Here is a 17,296-nt window from a genome sequence, read left to right as displayed (position 1 = left end):
CCAGAATATTAGCGAAAAAATGAGGTCGGCAGCAGAAAGAAAAGCCGCTTAATGGGAGTCATTTCAGATAAAACGACTAACAAGCAAGGACCCCATCAAATTTCGGTCGGAGGGCGTGCGCTACACGCGGTACCCATCATGACCACAGCTACAATGACGCCCAGACACTAACACTACATTTGAATAAATTTTAGGAGAGAGAATGAAAATAAAAGAAGAAATATATTTTTTATTTTATTTTATATTTAAATGAGTAAAAAATAAAAAAATAAAAATTAATACAAAAATCTAATTTTTTTCTTTATTTTTTTTAATTTAGAAAGAAAATAATTAAAACAAATAAAATTTATTTTATTTCTCTCTTTTATTTTTCTTATCTTATCCAAACAAAAAAAAAATAACTTTTCAAAATTATTTTCCCTTACTTATTTTGCTTCCTCTCACTTTTCCACCTATCCAAACAAGGTGTAAAAAACCATCACAAAAGCCAAAGCCAAGTCACGAGACTCCATTTGGGGATCCACATGCCAAAATCAGATTTCTTCGATCAGATCTCACCCCAGCCCTCAACTTTCACCCAACACATGACACCATAATGGCTGTGTTCTGCACAACATTACATTATCATTCCCAAAATCTATACCATAATTCAATGGCCCCCAATATTCATCCAATCCAAATATATCCGTCTCGTTTACAAGCATTCCTTTCAATTTTTCAATTTCTTTTACTTCTTTTGTTCCCCTCATTTTTCCTTTTGCTGGGTGGAAGACCAGAGGGAGAAATAGGTCAAAAATCACAATTAATAATGAATCAATCTGGTATCTATTACTGCAACTGCTCACTCCAGTCCTTCGATTGTTGAGCATCCTCTAGATCTGTTCAAATTCCAAATTGGAGAACACAAGCATCAACTCCAGCAAAAACATGTGAAACTGGAGCAAGCAACTACTCATCATCGCTAGAGCAGTACTCTTGCTAACAGCTGCTCTAATCTGAGCTACAACTCTCTTTCAATCTAAACCCCACTGCTCTCAGGATCATCAAAGAATTTTCTCTCAGTAAACAAGAGTTCATCTACTGCAGGCTTATAATCCTTCCCTCGCCACACAACAATTTGCTCCTTCTCAAATGTTACAAGGATACATGGAACCAAGTCCTGTAAAAATATTCAGAACTGTTAAGACTATGAGAAAAGAGAGCACACGATGGAAATCAAGTTCCGTATCTGCTATCAACAAAGAGCAAGAAAATTAATGAGATAAAAGAAAATCACATCTCCCTCATATTTTCAAGCCATTGTGTTCATACAAAATATGTTTTTCACATAATAGAAGAAACTTGGCAACATAAGAAAATGAAGTGAATTTGCCCATAACCCTTTCCATTAAGAATGATTAGCCAAGGTTCATGCAAAAGGAAAAGCAACGGAAGGCACATAGACCATAATGATTTAACACTTTTGACAATTGCTGTTTCAGGAAAAATAGCACCAAAACTGCCCAATGAACAGGACAGCCAAATATAGCATTTCCGAATCTAAAAGGTTCTTAATATTTTTAACTTGAAGAAGATATAACAATTACTTATATAATAAACGTGCTACACTTACATTGCTTCTTCAATTAGAAGTTCAATATGCCTTGTAAAAAAGATCATATATCAGATTATTTGAATAAATACTCAATAAGAAAGTTATTTCAAATATACACACACAATGTAGGATACTAATATAAGGATCTAATACATAGAACCTTTAAATCTTAAATCTAGGAAATGCAAACAAAGAATTAAATCGCATCCAAGTTTTACCCTTAGTTTGCAGCCTATTTTCTTGTAATCACTCTTCTCAAGGCCCCGGCAGTCTATCCGAACCAGCTCATTGGCGAGTAAAGCATCTCTGACCATGGGTACCAGACTACCATAATAACCATTTTTTGCTGCATTTCAGCATTCATGACTAGCAAATTAGTGAACAGATACTGTAAGTATTGGGAACAAGAGAGAAAGAAAACATTTACCAAGTTTTGTTAAAGCAGGAACAGTTAGTCCTCTCTTCCTCATTTCTTTTGTTTCCTCAATGCTCAGGCCATCAATTGTAGTTTTGATTAGCCTGGGATATATGGGTTCATGAGGTCTCCACATCATCAATGGAATTTTAGGCCTTTTCTTAGGATTATAGTTCCTGCCTCTATATAACACCAATAGACCACCATGTCTGTAGATGATCTTCCCAAAGGTTTTATCCTGTGAAAGACAGATAAAACTAGTATGAAACTTTTCTTACAAGGAAAAATGTAGTTGTAGACATTGTTTTGTGTGACACTTTGTATCATTGGTTCATTGTGCACAAACTCATGAGATGAGATGTAAAATCAAAAAAAGCAAAAAGAACAAATAAACAAGAAAAATGATAGTAACTTATTTGAATGGAAAATGCCTAGAAATGAAAATGGATAGTATCACCAGATTAGAAGGAAGGAAGATACCTCAAGTTGGGTGCATATATTTTTCATGTCAACAGTGGGAACACCTAGACACTTAATCCTGACTGCTTCAGTGTGCTTCCAATGATTATGGATATCATTCAGCATATTGTGGGTTAAACCATCTCTCCCTACAAAAATAAATGACAGAAAGCTATATAATGTCAAAAGCAGTAAAAATAAGAGAAAATTTCATAAAATCTACCGTACTTTTTGAATTGGAGTTTAGCACAAGGGGTAAGGATGATGCTATCTAATGGATATGAAATTCATATGATCTACTATAAAGTAAAGAAGATAAAAGGGTGACCCAACGCATGAAGCATTCCACACTCGTGGGCTCTAGGGAGGGTTAGTCTTACCCTACTTTATAGAGAGGTTGTTTCCATGGCTCAAACCTGTGACCTTCAAGTCACAAGCAGGGTTACACCAAAGCCACCCTTTAAAGTAAAGAAGATACATTTAGATAAAAGAACTCGGTTGCAGAACCAATAGATAACAAGCACAAAGTGACAAAGAATAACTCAAGGTAAGATACAATTTGGCATACTTCAGTGGTGGCCTGTTCTGTACTAGAAAACTTCTAAGAATCCTAGAGTCTTTGGTAAAGTATTAAAAATCTAAGAATTTGAATGAGTATTCACCTTGTATAAATAATGATTGACTTGTAAAGAAAGAGAAGAAAAAACTGTTTAATAAAAGCTTTCAGAGTGTAATTAAAAGTACCTCTTCTCTGTGTGTATTTGATGTTCATCCCTAACTAGATTTTCATCAACATTCATGAATAGCACAATCATAAATCCATAAAATATTTTTGAAAAAGACTACATGTTTTAGAATGTATCCAAGTAATTTAAACCAAAAACAGATAATTATCCCAAATCCCTGATGCCAAAGGGAGCCTTATAAGAATTCAAGGCTGCTAAATTCCACTCTCGTATCAATCAATGATCAGAGAAACATCACCGTACAAATCAAATGAACACAATTGTATAGTTACCAATCGAAAACCTTTAAACTCTCACCAAAAAAATAAAAAGAAGCAAATTCATACCGAGGTTAATTTGCTTCTTGGTTCTATTCCTTTGACAATTTTCCACCAGAATCTTCCTCTCAGCGTTGTTAAGCGGCTCCCCTTGAATTTCCTGTCTCATCATCCTCCTCTTCTCCTCCAAATTCGGATAGTCCTTCCCTTCCAATGACTTCACCTTCGGGTCAACGGCCGGGGCACAAACACCGGTCCATACTCGGTCCAAACGGCCTGGACCAAATGGCGAGTACTTAGGCTCCCTAAGCCCAATGGGCCTTACCGTCAGGCTGCTCTCCGTGTAACTGTACCGGAAATCAAAGGGAAGATCGGAGTGGGTGAGCTTTGTGGCAATCGGGTCAAGCGAGGAAGGTGGACGATATAAGGGCTTTCGCTTTTTCCTGGGAGTTGGATTAGGTTTCTGAGGGATTTCGGGAGAGAGGGAGGGTGGGGGTTTAAACGAGTAGTGGTCATGGAGTTTTGAAGAGGTTGAGGCGGTAGAAAGATGACGAGCGATTAACGCTAGGGAGGGAGAGGGAATTGGTGGTTTCTGGAGGGAGATGCGAGCTAGAAGTAACATCAAGGGTTAGGGTTGAAGGGCCACTGTGGGTTTATCAACGGAATGAAATGGCGGGGGTTTTGCTGCAGCCTGCAGGCTAAGGCTAATCAAACAAGGCGGTCGCATAGCCGATTTTCGTTCAGGATCGGCCTAAAATAACTGGTTCTGATTCATCGGGGATATAAATTTGAATTGATTTTTAAGATTTTTTACGGTTTTAAATTCGGTTCTACTTTATCAAAATTAATGGTTTCAATTTTTAAAAATTTTTTATTTTTTGAATAAAATTTTGGATTTCTGCTCAAATTTAAATCGTTGGGTCCAATTCTATTCTAATCTAATTTAATCACAGTTTAAATAATCACCATTTTGGAGAAAAAAAAAATACCATTTTAACTGGCTTTAAATCAATTTAAATCAGTATAATTCAATTTGGTTCAAAAGTTAAACCGGCCCCACTCCAGTTGAGCCTGAGTAATTAATTGATTTAATTCATTGATTGTCTCCACAGTTATTTTTTTAATGAGAAAAATATATAATTTAATTAATTATTTTTACAATATATATATATATATATATATATATATATATATATATATATATAAAGGAGAAGATTTTCATTTGATATTATTATATGACATTTTAAAAGAAAATTTATTATGTCAACATATCTCATTATGTAATATTCATCATATAAAAATTATTATATTTATAATAATTATTTTTTTATATTAAATATTTAATTCTCTTTTTAAATATTTTTATTATTATCACTATTATTATAATTTTCATAGTTAATTAATTAAAAATATTAGATATATTTCAATAATTTTATAAATTTTTTATTTAATAATTATTAAATTTTTAATTATCTCATTTAATCATACAAATTTAAAAAGTATATATCTTAAAATTAATAAAATAATTTAAAATTATAATATTAAAGTAGTATTATAGAGTTAAATATTTTGTCCTTTCTCATTTTTTTATATTTAATATGCATTTAATAAAGATATATTTTTATCTATAAAAAAAATAAAGATATATTTTCAATTATATATATATTGAATGTTATATCTATAATGAATTATGGAAAATAAAATATTTTATTTTCATAATTATGGTAAATAAGAAATTTATATTAATATTTAATTTTCATTATTTTTTAATAATTTTTATAGTATAATTAATAAATAATTAACATTATTAATTAATATTAATCATATTATATTTTTTTATTATTATTTTTAAAAAATTTTAAATTATATATATATATATATATGTCAAGTAATTTTATTAAATTCTTTTTATTTTTATTAGTTAATTATATAATTGCTTTAAATTACGATTAAATTATTAGTTTTCTAATTATTTATATACAAGTTATAAATTATTTAATTATTACACTTTAATACTATAATAAGTTATTATTATTATTATTATTATTCAATAAATACATATGTTAATTTTATATATATATTTTATTTGCGCTTATTGATGAAAAAGTGGTCCAAATTTTTTAAAAAGAAATAAGATTTTAAATATATCACATTTATGATAAGTAGCAATTTTCAATTAAATTTACTCATTGTAATTTTTATGTATTTACTAAATAATTGTAATATATAATTATTATATAATTTAATTTTCTAAATATAATCATTAATTAATTAATTTGATATTTCAAATTTAAACAATAAAAAAGTATTAATTACTAAATATAATTATCATTCATCATGAAGTTTCATAATTTTTAATTTAAAAATATCAGTAGCAGTGAAATTAAGATCTACGTCTACTTTAAAAGAAATTGTTTAGTAGAATATTTTTAATTAAAAATTGTGATAATATTCATGATAATATTTTTAATTAAAAATTATAATTTTTCAGTTATAACAATAATCGGAGAGTCATGATAATATTTATTGATTTTTAAAATTAATCGTATTGGGTTGGCAAAGCATTAGCAATTAAATATTAAATTTAATTGAGTAAACGTGTTTAAAATATTATAGTAAACGATTTTGATTTTCCTTCAAAATAAATATAGGTTTTAATTTTACTATCATTAAAGTTTTTAAATTAAAAATTAGGAATCTAATAATAAAGGATAATTATATTTAGTAATTAATATTTTTTTATTATTTAAAATTAAAATATCAAATTAATTAAAAATTATATTTAGAAAATTAAATTATATAATAGTTATATTACAACTGTTTAGGAAAAACTGAAAAAAATTATCACCAATAAATTTAATTAAAATTTGACATTTAGCATAAATATAATAAATTTAAAATCTTATCTCTTCTTGAATTTGTTTTATAAAAATCAAGAACACCTCTTTATCAATAAGTAAAAATGAAACATATATAAAGTTAGCATATGTATTTATTGGGTATAATTAATAAATTAATTTAATTAACTCTTATTTTTTTCTTATTTCTAATTAAATTGAGTTTTATAATATTCTGTTTGGTTCAATTCTATGCTAAAATTTATTTCTTTATAAATGAATCAGAATTCATTTACAAATGAATTTTTTTATTTGGTGTATTTTATATTAAATATAAAATTTATTGTAAATGAAATGAATTTTATGTTTGGGATAAAAAAAATAAAATAAAATGATATATAATAAGAGAATAATTTTGTCACTTGAAATATATATGATTTTAAGTTTATAATTCATTTGCAAATTTTATCAATTTTGATGGAATTTGATTTAGTTATAATTAATTATATAGAATGTATTATTAAAAATTTCAAATAAATTTTCATTTAAATTAAGCACTAAAATTTTAAAATTACAAATGAATTTCACAAAATTTTATGAAATTCATTTATACCAAACATTATTTAGGTAATAATAATAATAATAATAATAATAATAATAATAATAATAATAATAATAGCTACTTATTATAGTATTAAAGTTTAATAATTAAAAAATTTATAATTTATATATATATATAATTATGTAATTAATAACTTATAATTAGGAAAATTACATGATGTTATTTATTAATTTATTATTTAATTATTTAGTCATGAAAATTATGGTAACAATATAATAATAAAATATTTAAAAAAATTAAAAAATGAATTAAATAAAAATAAAATTAAATATTTAGCATAAAAAATTAATAATAACAGTAAGTATAAAATATAATAATTTTTATATGATAAACACTACATAACAAAATTAAAAAAATATATATATATTTCTCTTTTTAAAATATCATATGATAACACTAAAAAAAAATCTTCCTACTTTATTTATATATATATATATGCCACCTTAAATAGCACGAATATTATGCTAATTTTAGATATTTTAACCATTGAATATGCAAGCACCCCTTCTTAATGACAAAGGAAAAAGTGGACAATGCCAATAATTAAGGGCGATCATCGGTTTGATTTCGAATAAAATCATTAATTTTAATTTAATGATTAAATTTTTAATTTTTTAAAATAAATTAAAATTTTAATGAAATTACTAGTTTTGATTTAATTTTAATATTAAATTAAATCCAAACTGAACCATAGTTATACCCACCAATGACATCCCTCATAGTAATATTTTGCTTAGAAGTAAATCGCTATCTTTTTTTTAAAAAAAATTACTTAATTACTTTGGCGGTCAAGTAAAAGATGATTTTGGTTGGACAAAGATGCTTACCATTATTCCTTATTTGGAAAGTAAAAACCTAATAAAAGGACATATATATATATATATTGAAAAAATAAATTTCAATATGAAAAGAGACATTAAATCATTTCACTGGTAATTCAATGGTAGAGCTTAACACAAGAGTAAAAAATAAAAAGCAACGACTTTATTTATTTTTTGTTTATCCAAGTTCATATTTGTTTAAGATCGATGGCTAATTAAGATGACAAGCATTAACATATTTTGGTCACGGAGTGGAATAAAATCTTTTAAGTATGGATGAAAATTGTTTCTAACCATCATCCAGTCTGTCTCACCTTGATTATTATTACTATTATTATTTTAATTATATTTCTCTTTTGATATTATGTAGAGTAGAGATAGAGAGAGTTTTGCGTCTTTATATATTTAAATATTATAATTTTATAAAAAAAAATTTCATACAGATAAACTTATTTCGATCGGCACTCCGATAAGAAAGTTCCTATTTATTATGTGAGACAACGATGAAAGAGCGATTTTTATTTTGATTCGCCCTGTTGCCATCCACTAAGACAAGGAAACCCAATTGTATTAAGGTACCTATTCAGGAAACTTTTAAGCTATTCTGGATCATATTCTTAGGTATTGAAAAACCTTGAATTGCTTAAATTGAAATTTAAGGAAAAGGGGTTGTGATGTTATTGGGTTTTTATGTTGAAGCAACTTCTCCTTCAAATTTGACAATGCCCATAGAAGGTCTGTAAAAACTTTTTTTCAATTGCCATTGTGCCCATTAACGCAGCAAATTCATAGACACCTTTCAAATTGATAATGGATAATAATCTTTCTCCACTATTTGACTATTGGATTAGAAATTGAATATAGTCTCCTCCACAAATCTTAGTGATTAAAAGATAAGCATAATAGTGTTCATCATAAATATTGTCCCTTTCTGCCAATAACCATGGACCTCACATGGACTAACTTACTTGTCACAAAGCACTACAGACGACAGTGGAAGTAGAAGACATATGTACTGAAAGGGAAAAAATGTTCAACATAGTTCCACCAGAAGAAGCAATCTTAGGCCATCAATGACATTGACTAGAGCAATTTTTGTTTTCTTTAAAGGTTTCTAACTGCATACCTCAATCAACTAAAACTTAAGATGTTAAGTACACGTTTTCTGTGTTCTTATCCCTTTTGAAACTTTTCTTGAATTGTTGCTATTGATACACAAGAAGCTTACACAGACATATATAAATATAGCTCTGGATATAGTTTGGCACCAAACCATTGATCCTGCTATCATGTCGAGAGAAAAATTTATCCATTCTTTCCCTCTCATCTTGATCTTGACCTTGACAGGGCTTGTTGCTGCAACTGGAGAAGGAAAGGTGTCTTAGATCTTCTTATTATAGTATCTCTAGCTATATATTTAACTGTTTTTGAATGCCAATATTTTTCAGGGGAAAGATACAATAATAGTAGTGATTGTCGTTCAATTAACAGGAATTCTACATTGTCTATCTTGGAGATGATCCACTGAACCATGTCTCCGCAGTCCAAACACATATGGATATCCTCTTATCCGTGAAGAGAAGGCAGGTTTACTAACTGAAACCATTTTTGTTCCCCTCTCTGTAATATCCAGATGATGCTTTCGATTTACCTGTTTTTATGTGACACAGCGATCGTGATGCCAAGGAGTCTGTCGTGTACAGCTATACAAAGAGCTTTAATGCATTTGCAGCCAAGCTATCTAAAGCTGAAGCCAACAAGTTATCACGTATGTGAAATCATATGTTTCCTTGTTTTATTAATGGATAATTGCAATTTTTTGGATTGAAGAAATTCCTTCTGAGATTATTGGCGGGTTGTTGTTGCTTGCTGTAATTGTTCAGGACACGACCAAGTTCTTTCTGTGTTCCCAAATCAGTATCACAAACTCCACACTACCAAATCATGGGATTTTATTGGACTTCCTAACACAGCACAAAGAAAGTTGAAAACGGAGGGAAACATAGTTGTGGGTCTACTGGATACAGGTATATAGTTGAATATATCTGTTTTGCTATTGTACTCAATTATTAATTTTGTTTTACAAAGTCAATTGGTACATGTGCCTGCAGGGATCAACCCGGAATCCGAGAGCTTCAAGGACGATGGCTTTGGTCCTCTACCCAAGAAATGGAAAGGCACTTGTGGGCATTTCGCTAATTTCTCAGGATGCAACAAGTAAAATTTTCTCCTTTTTATTGTAAAATTTCCAGGGATGTAACAAAAAAATGGAAAGGCATGCACTTTAGGACATATATACAACCTGTATTAAACACAGTTTTTCATACTTTCTTCAATCTTTCATAGTCACTAAAAAAGTAAGATTAAAAATAAAAAAGAAAAAGGACGAATAGCTTAATCTCATGGGTTCTTTCTTTCTGTCCACTTTATCTGGGTTCTTAAAGGAAAATTATAGGAGCTCGGCACTTCAAGCTCGATCGCAATCCAGACCCCAACGATATCTTATCACCCATCGACGTGGATGGCCATGGGACTCACACATCATCAACCGTAGCAGGCAACCAAGTTCCTGGTGCAAGCCTTTTTGGTCTAGCAAGAGGTGATGCTCGTGGTGCAGTGCCAGCTGCCAGAGTGGCCATGTACAAAGTATGTTGGGCCAGCTCAGGTTGCTCGGATATGGACATACTTGCAGCATTTGAAGCTGCCATAACTGATGGTGTTGATGTTATCTCAATATCAATTGGTGGAATGACTAAGGATTATGTATCGGATACATTGGCAATAGGTGCATTTCATGCCATGAGGAAGGGTATTATTACAGTGGCCTCTGCTGGGAATGATGGACCAACTTCAGGTACTGTGGCGAACCATGCACCCTGGGTCTTAACCGTGGCTGCTAGCGGCATTGATAGGCAGTTTAGGAGCAAAGTTGAGTTGGGTAATGGGAAGAATTTCTCGGTAAGTCCTACATTATCACTTTTAAGATAAATAATTCGAAATAATTAACATGACAAAAAACCTTAAAAAGCCTTGTTCTGAAGTTAAAAAAAATTTGCCATTCTATAATCCGAGTCTACTTGAGTACACAGGGGATTGGGGTGAACGCATTTGAACCAAAGCAGAAACCATACCCTATTGTTAGTGGAGCTGATGTAGCTAAGAACTCTGAGAGCAAGGACAGCGCAAGGTACTCATTTATTCATCAAGGTATTTTGCAATGGAAGTTGATAAATTTTAGCAAGGAAAATAAAATTAATACGAAATTATACTGCAGGTTTTGTATGGATGGATCAATGGACCCTAAAAAGGTGAAGGGAAAGCTTATTTATTGCGAGCTACAAGCGTGGGGTTCTGATTCTGTGGTTAAAGGACTTGGTGGGTTAGGAGCTATTGTTGAAAGTGAGCAATATCTTGACGCTGCCCAAATTTTCATGACACCAGGGACAGTGGTCAATGTCACTGTTGGTAATACCATCAATAATTATATACATTCCACTAGGTAACGGATGAGCTTGTCCTGATCCTGTCATACGAATTTGAAATGTGTGAAAAAGAATGGTGAATTATGAAAAAATGGGTTTATTCTGTTTGCTGCAGATCAGCATCAGCAGTGATATACAGATCCCACGAAGTAAAAGTCCCTGCACCGTTTATTGCTTCGTTTTCATCTCGGGGACCAAATCCGCTATCAGAGCATCTCCTCAAGGTATTGATTGTGCAAGTAAGCCATGCTAGTTATTATTTATTGAATGTCTAAACACTGTTTGCTGATCATTTAAAATAATTCAGCCTGACGTTGCAGCACCAGGCATTGACATTTTGGCATCTTACACTCCTCTGAGATCACTCACAGGGCGAAAAGGAGACACTCAGTATTCAAAATTCATACTTATGTCTGGGACTTCAATGGCCTGTCCCCATGTTGCTGGGGTAGCTGCCTATGTAAAGTCATTCCACCCAAATTGGACACCAGCAGCAATCAAATCTGCCATTCTGACCACAGGTAATTCCATATATAGCTTTCTGTTCCTTCATATCTCTGATTTTGGATGCTGATCATCTCCATAATGGCCTTACAATTCCATGAAATCTGTGTCAAGCAAAACCTATGAGTGTGAGAGCTAACAGCGACGCAGAATTTGCCTATGGTGCTGGTCAATTAAATCCAACTAAAGCTAGAAGCCCTGGCTTAGTCTATGACATGGATGAAATGTCTTATATCCAGTTCCTATGTCACGAAGGCTACCCTGGATCAAAATTGGCTGTTTTAATTGGCTTAAAAATAAATTGCTCCTCAATGCTTCCTGGAATTGGCTATGATGCTCTTAACTATCCCACCATGCAACTTAATGCCAAAAATGACCGGGAGACAAGCATCGGAATTTTTCGACGGACGGTAACCAATGTGGGTCCTTCTCCTTCTATCTACAATGCCACTATTAAGGCTCCTAAAGGGGTGAAAATCACAGTAAACCCCAGGAGTCTCTCCTTCTCTCGTGCCTTACAAAAGAGGAGCTTCACGGTCGTGGTTAAGGCAAAACCCATCTCAAGTGGACAAATGGCGTCTGGTTCGCTTGCATGGAAAAGCCCTCGTCACATTGTAAGGAGCCCGATTGTCGTGTTCAAACCATTGGAATAGAAATTAAAGGGAAAACATACAGAGCAACTAAAAAAGATGAAATAAGCTTAAATGCATTATATAGTAACGCTTGCTGGTGTGGGTTTGTGATCTCTAATTCTCTATGATTACGTTAAGTTGATGTTGCTTGCTAAATTATGTGAGAAATTCTTAAGTAGATATTTTTATATTTATATAATTATAAATAAATATAAATAATAAAAAGTGTTCTAATTAATTTAGTCTATAAATAAATTATAATTCCAAACAATTATAATAATCTTCAGTACTGTTCTTCTTGAGCTACGCCTCAAATCGCCATTTATTATTCGTCTTGTGCATTGCAGAGAGTCACAGATGCTTGTAAGATGTTAACTACTGACTTAGATTAGGCGGTCCAATGTTTTTCTGAATGGGCCTGGGTTTTCTTCTTAGGATAGAGCCTGGTGACTAAGGCCCAGCCTGTTTGATCTTAAGAATAAAGTAATTAACCAACAAAAAAAAAAAGGAAATTGGGATAGAGAGCTTCCAAGGCAAGAATCGAAAAAGATCAAACTTCAATGGGAAGCATGTCAGTGTCTGGGAAAATTTGTTTGGCTACATCTGATTTATAATGTCATATATATATATATATATATATATATATATATATATATATTATTAATGGAATCAAATAATGATAAAAACAGACATTTATATAACTTCTTAACAGCTTTCTTTATTTCGGAATTAATTTTCTTAAAAATATCAAGATTTAATTAATTTATTAGAAATATTGTTTTCATTTTTATAACATTTAAAACCTCAATAAAAGTTAGTTGATACATTTGATTCATTGGCATGTGCTCAACTACTTCCATTCCACTCTCTCCAGTGGGCATAACAATTTGATTTCTCCTCCCAGGCATATCTTGAAATGGACTCCAAGAAAAGAACATATACAGTTATAAGACCCTCATGACTCAGTGACTCACACACTTAGAAATTATTAAGGCCGGATGGAATGATCATTAAGTGATCCATTTGATTGCAGTATATCTATGGTATTGGTCCCAATTGAATTTCATTTTTTTTGGCTTACATGCACCATTTCCCTTACAGCAAAAGCAAAATAAGGCATGAAATTCCAGAACAAATGCTCAAAGCCAAACCCACCATCATGCATCCCCCCACCAACAAAGCATGTCATGAGAGCCATTATTGCAAGGTTTCTCCTCTTTCAAAAATATTCTTCAGTGCTTCAGGTCTTTTAATTCTCTCATACTAGTGCTTCTGTCTTGCTATACCTACCAATTGATTACTCTTTTTCCGTAAAAATGTGAAAAGAAACAACTAAATTATATGTTAATTAAAAATCATGTTCATGACCTTACTTGAACAGGATCTAACTCGTAACTCTGTATCCTCAAGCACTAAGGAGACGGGAACCTAAGCCTGGAAGATGAAGGAAGACCATATGATCATAGCAGACATTGGTCTAAGCATATGAATTATAATTTTAGAGAAACTCGTCAACGTTAAAAATCTAGAACAATTTTAATCTGTTCCACGATGAAAAGATAGTCCATTCCAATTAATGCGGCCTTTAGCACCATTGAAAGTGCCAACTAAAAGCACTTTCATTAAAAGCACTTTCATGATATTAACTCAACTTTCTCTATCAGAAATATTTACTATTTCTTGAAAAAATCCAGAGCAGTACTAGCTAGTGCAATTTTCTCGCTAAATTTTATATGGGAATGGGAAATCTAATTGTCAAAGCCCTCCAAGCTCTGTTTAGGGAGATATAGGCATGTCCCACCACCCACCCACCTTTTTGCAACTCGTGGAATTGACTAATTATTAAATATAATAGGAGCACTAAAAAAGTCTCTCTCACAGAAAAGTGAACCCTCCTTGCACTTTAAATCATATCAAGGCATGCACCTTCCAACGAAAAATAAAAAAGGGAAAGTAGGGATGATAATTAATCAGCAATTTAGCACACTAAATTCTGGTTATCAACTCTTTAAATTTCTTTCAATTCCCTATATAATAAGATACCCTTCAAGTACTGCTCATTCTTCATCCTGCTGCTGCATTCTTCTCTTGGATTCAGGCACAGGGAAAGGTACTTATACAGGATCCACCTTCTCTACCTGTGTCTATTCTTTATTACTTAATTTTAGATATGATTAGCTATCATTAACGTGGATTTGTTTTTGAAGTAACTAAACTTTTCTGTTTACATGCATTATTTTTTCTAATATTTTTTTTTTGGAATTTACAGCGAGGATGATCTGGAGGATATGCTTGTTGTTGCTGGCCTTAATGGCTACATTGTCAACTGCTTCAATTGACAAACAAACATATGTAATTCATATGGACAAAACCAAGATCCCAGCCTCATATCATTCTCCAGGAAGTTCCAAACAATGGTACGAAGCTGTGATCAATTCTGTCAACGAATTCTCATCTCAAGAAGAAGAAGAAGAAGAAGAAGAAGAAGAAGAAACAGCTTCTCCTCATCTTCTTTATGTCTATGAAACAGCCTTTTCTGGTTTTGCTGGGAAGTTCTCTAAAGAACAAGTCCAAGCCTTGAGCAAAATCAATGGTTTTCTCTCTGCCATTCCTGACGAAATGCTAACTCTCCACACCACATACACTCCTCAGTTTCTTGGACTTCAAAGTGGTAAAGGCCTTTGGAATGCTCAAAACTTGGCTTCGGATGTGATAGTTGGCATTCTTGATACTGGAATCTGGCCAGAGCATGTTAGTTTCAAGGACAAGGGCTTATCTGCACTGCCTTCTAGATGGAAAGGCGCATGCGAGAATGGCACAAAGTTTTCACCATCAAATTGCAACAAGAAGATCATTGGTGCAAGAGCCTTCTTAAAAGGCTACGAGTCCATTATAGGAAGGATCAATGAAACAGTTGATTACCGATCCCCTCGGGATTCACAAGGCCACGGAACACACACTGCATCAACCGCTGCTGGAAACCTTGTAAACAATGCAAGCTTTTTTGGCTTGGCAAATGGCTTTGCAGCTGGAATGAAGTATACAGCAAGAATTGCCGTCTATAAAGTCTGCTGGTCTTTAGGTTGCACCAACACTGATTTATTGGCGGCTATAGACCAAGCTGTTGCTGATGGTGTTGATGTGCTGTCCCTCTCTTTGGGCGGTACCGACAAGCCGTTTTATTCTGATAACCTTGCTATAGCCTCATTTGGGGCAACCCAAAATGGGGTCTTTGTTTCTTGCTCTGCCGGTAATTCTGGTCCATCTACCTCAACTGTAGGCAACACCGCACCCTGGATCATGACGGTTGCTGCTAGCTACACTGATCGAAGCTTTCCAACAACCGTCAAACTTGGAAATGGAGAAACTTTTACTGGATCATCTCTGTATCCTGGCAAAGCAACCAAGCAATTGCCAATCGCATATGGAGAAACTGCAGGTGGCCAATCAGCTAAGTTTTGCATTAGTGGGTCACTCAACAAGAAGCTAGTAAGAGGCAAAATTGTTGTCTGTGAGAAAGGAATGAACGGCCGAACCGCCAAGGGAGAACAAGTGAAATTGGCAGGAGGAGCAGGAATGCTACTAATCAACACCGAGGGTCAAGGTGAAGAGCATTTGGCTGACGCCCACGTCTTGCCAGCCACCTCTTTAGGAGCTTCAGCAGGTAGAGCCATAAAAAAGTATGTCAACTCTACTAAAAGACCTACTGCTTCTATTACTTTCAGAGGAACAACATATGGTAATCGTGCACCAGCAATGGCTGCATTCTCATCCAGAGGGCCTAGTTCAGTAGCACCAGATGTGATAAAGCCGGATGTAACTGCACCGGGGTTGAACATTTTAGCCGCTTGGCCACCTTTAAGTAGCCCATCTCTACTCAAGAGCGACAAGAGGAGTGTGTCGTTCAATATAATTTCAGGAACATCAATGTCATGCCCACATGTTAGTGGCGTAGCTGCACTACTCAAGTCAGTCCACAAAGATTGGTCCCCATCAGTAATCAAATCAGCCCTAATGACCTCAGCTTATGTTCTAGACAACAACAATGCTCCAATTGCTGATTTTGGAGCCAATAACTCTGCATCAGCAACACCTTTCGCATTTGGTTCAGGGCATGTCAACCCCGAGAGTGCTTCTGATCCAGGGCTAATATACAATATCACCACAGCGGACTATCTACTCTATCTGTGCAGCCTGAATTATACATCTTCTCAAGTAGCTCTAGTGTCAAGGAAGAGTTTCAGCTGTCCTAACAATACACTTCTTCAGCCTGGTGACCTGAATTACCCTTCTTTTGCTGTGAATTTTGAAGGTAATGCTAAAAATATCAGCAAGACATACAAGAGAACCGTGACAAATGTAGGGACATCACCGAGTACTTACGCAGTACAAGTCCAGGAACCCAATGGGGTATCAACAACTGTTCAGCCTAAGAATTTGAGTTTCCAAAAATTGGGAGAGGAACTGAGTTACAATGTAACTTTTGTTGGGTTGAGAGAAAGAGATGCCAGGGTGAGTTACTCTTTTGGATCTATAGATTGGGTTTCAGACAAGTACAAGGTCAGAAGTCCCATAGCAGTAACCTGGCAGTAGTTTTGGGGTTGTCACAATACGTAGGTGCAGAAAAAGAAGAGACTTGGACATTTCCCAATTCAAATCCTGTGTAATAATGCAGAAATTGTTTGCAGCTTCAATTTTTATGTACTTGAACATCAGGTTCAGGTGTTATTTATTTTTGATGTGCATTTTGCATTTAAACGTTTGTGAAAACAATGGCTTACTTTTCCTTTGACCAAATCCAAGTCAAAAGACTTGGAAAGCGAAAGAAGCCAATATAAAACATCAGAAAATGGTGGGTGGGTGCTGATACAGGGGAAATTAAGTCTAGGAGATGAAGGTAAAGGTAATAATAGTTTAAATGCTTGAT

At 33.1% G+C, this 17,296-nt stretch overlaps 3 protein-coding genes across 3 annotated transcripts; 2 read left to right on the top strand and 1 right to left on the bottom strand.

Moving 5' to 3' along the window:
* Nucleotides 1-483: 483 nt before the first annotated feature.
* Nucleotides 484-4,230, bottom strand: LOC110637725 (CRS2-associated factor 1, mitochondrial). Its single transcript, XM_021788027.2, has 5 exons — nucleotides 3,541-4,230; nucleotides 2,490-2,617; nucleotides 2,022-2,247; nucleotides 1,813-1,940; nucleotides 484-1,159 (listed from the first exon to the last, which is right to left on the bottom strand). The coding sequence occupies exons 1-5, from the start codon at nucleotides 4,091-4,093 to the stop codon at nucleotides 1,019-1,021; spliced, it is 1,176 nt and encodes a 391-aa protein (XP_021643719.2). The 5' UTR covers nucleotides 4,094-4,230; the 3' UTR covers nucleotides 484-1,018.
* Nucleotides 4,231-8,850: 4,620 nt separating this feature from the next.
* Nucleotides 8,851-12,624, top strand: LOC110637731 (subtilisin-like protease SBT4.14). Its single transcript, XM_058142397.1, has 11 exons — nucleotides 8,851-9,127; nucleotides 9,243-9,334; nucleotides 9,422-9,519; nucleotides 9,635-9,778; nucleotides 9,863-9,968; nucleotides 10,196-10,709; nucleotides 10,841-10,938; nucleotides 11,026-11,250; nucleotides 11,349-11,457; nucleotides 11,541-11,754; nucleotides 11,852-12,624. Exons 1-11 carry the CDS (start codon nucleotides 9,041-9,043, stop codon nucleotides 12,388-12,390), a joined length of 2,226 nt encoding a protein of 741 aa, XP_057998380.1. The 5' UTR covers nucleotides 8,851-9,040; the 3' UTR covers nucleotides 12,391-12,624.
* A 1,698-nt stretch (nucleotides 12,625-14,322) lies between these two features.
* Nucleotides 14,323-17,106, top strand: LOC110637727 (subtilisin-like protease SBT1.1). Its single transcript, XM_021788030.2, has 2 exons — nucleotides 14,323-14,479; nucleotides 14,639-17,106. Exons 1-2 carry the CDS (start codon nucleotides 14,329-14,331, stop codon nucleotides 16,960-16,962), a joined length of 2,475 nt encoding a protein of 824 aa, XP_021643722.2. The 5' UTR covers nucleotides 14,323-14,328; the 3' UTR covers nucleotides 16,963-17,106.
* The last annotated feature ends 190 nt before the right edge of the window (nucleotides 17,107-17,296 follow it).

The sequence above is a fragment of the Hevea brasiliensis genome, chromosome 2 (genome assembly GCF_030052815.1).
Source record: "Hevea brasiliensis isolate MT/VB/25A 57/8 chromosome 2, ASM3005281v1, whole genome shotgun sequence".
Taxonomy (NCBI): Eukaryota; Viridiplantae; Streptophyta; class Magnoliopsida; order Malpighiales; family Euphorbiaceae; genus Hevea; species Hevea brasiliensis.
Note: the sequence above shows the minus strand (reverse complement) of the source record. Positions and strands in the feature narration are given on the sequence as shown.

Bases quoted from the DNA above. Each gene is read 5' to 3' on its own strand.
- LOC110637725 (XM_021788027.2), bottom strand. From the start codon at position 4,093: ATGTTACTTCTAGCTCGCATCTCCCTCCAGAAACCACCAATTCCCTCT. The intron at 2,618-3,540 runs GTATGAATTTGC...TTATTTTTGTAG, and splicing joins CAAGAAGCAAATTAACCTCG to GGAGAGATGGTTTAACCCAC. The intron at 1,941-2,021 runs GTAAATGTTTTC...GCTGAAATGCAG, and splicing joins TCCTGCTTTAACAAAACTTG to CAAAAAATGGTTATTATGGT.
- LOC110637731 (XM_058142397.1), top strand. From the start codon at position 9,041: ATGTCGAGAGAAAAATTTATCCATTCTTTCCCTCTCATCTTGATCTTG. The intron at 9,969-10,195 runs GTAAAATTTTCT...GGGTTCTTAAAG, and splicing joins AATTTCTCAGGATGCAACAA to GAAAATTATAGGAGCTCGGC. The intron at 11,458-11,540 runs GTATTGATTGTG...AAAATAATTCAG, and splicing joins TATCAGAGCATCTCCTCAAG to CCTGACGTTGCAGCACCAGG.
- LOC110637727 (XM_021788030.2), top strand. From the start codon at position 14,329: ATGATAATTAATCAGCAATTTAGCACACTAAATTCTGGTTATCAACTC. The intron at 14,480-14,638 runs GTACTTATACAG...TGGAATTTACAG, and splicing joins GGATTCAGGCACAGGGAAAG to CGAGGATGATCTGGAGGATA.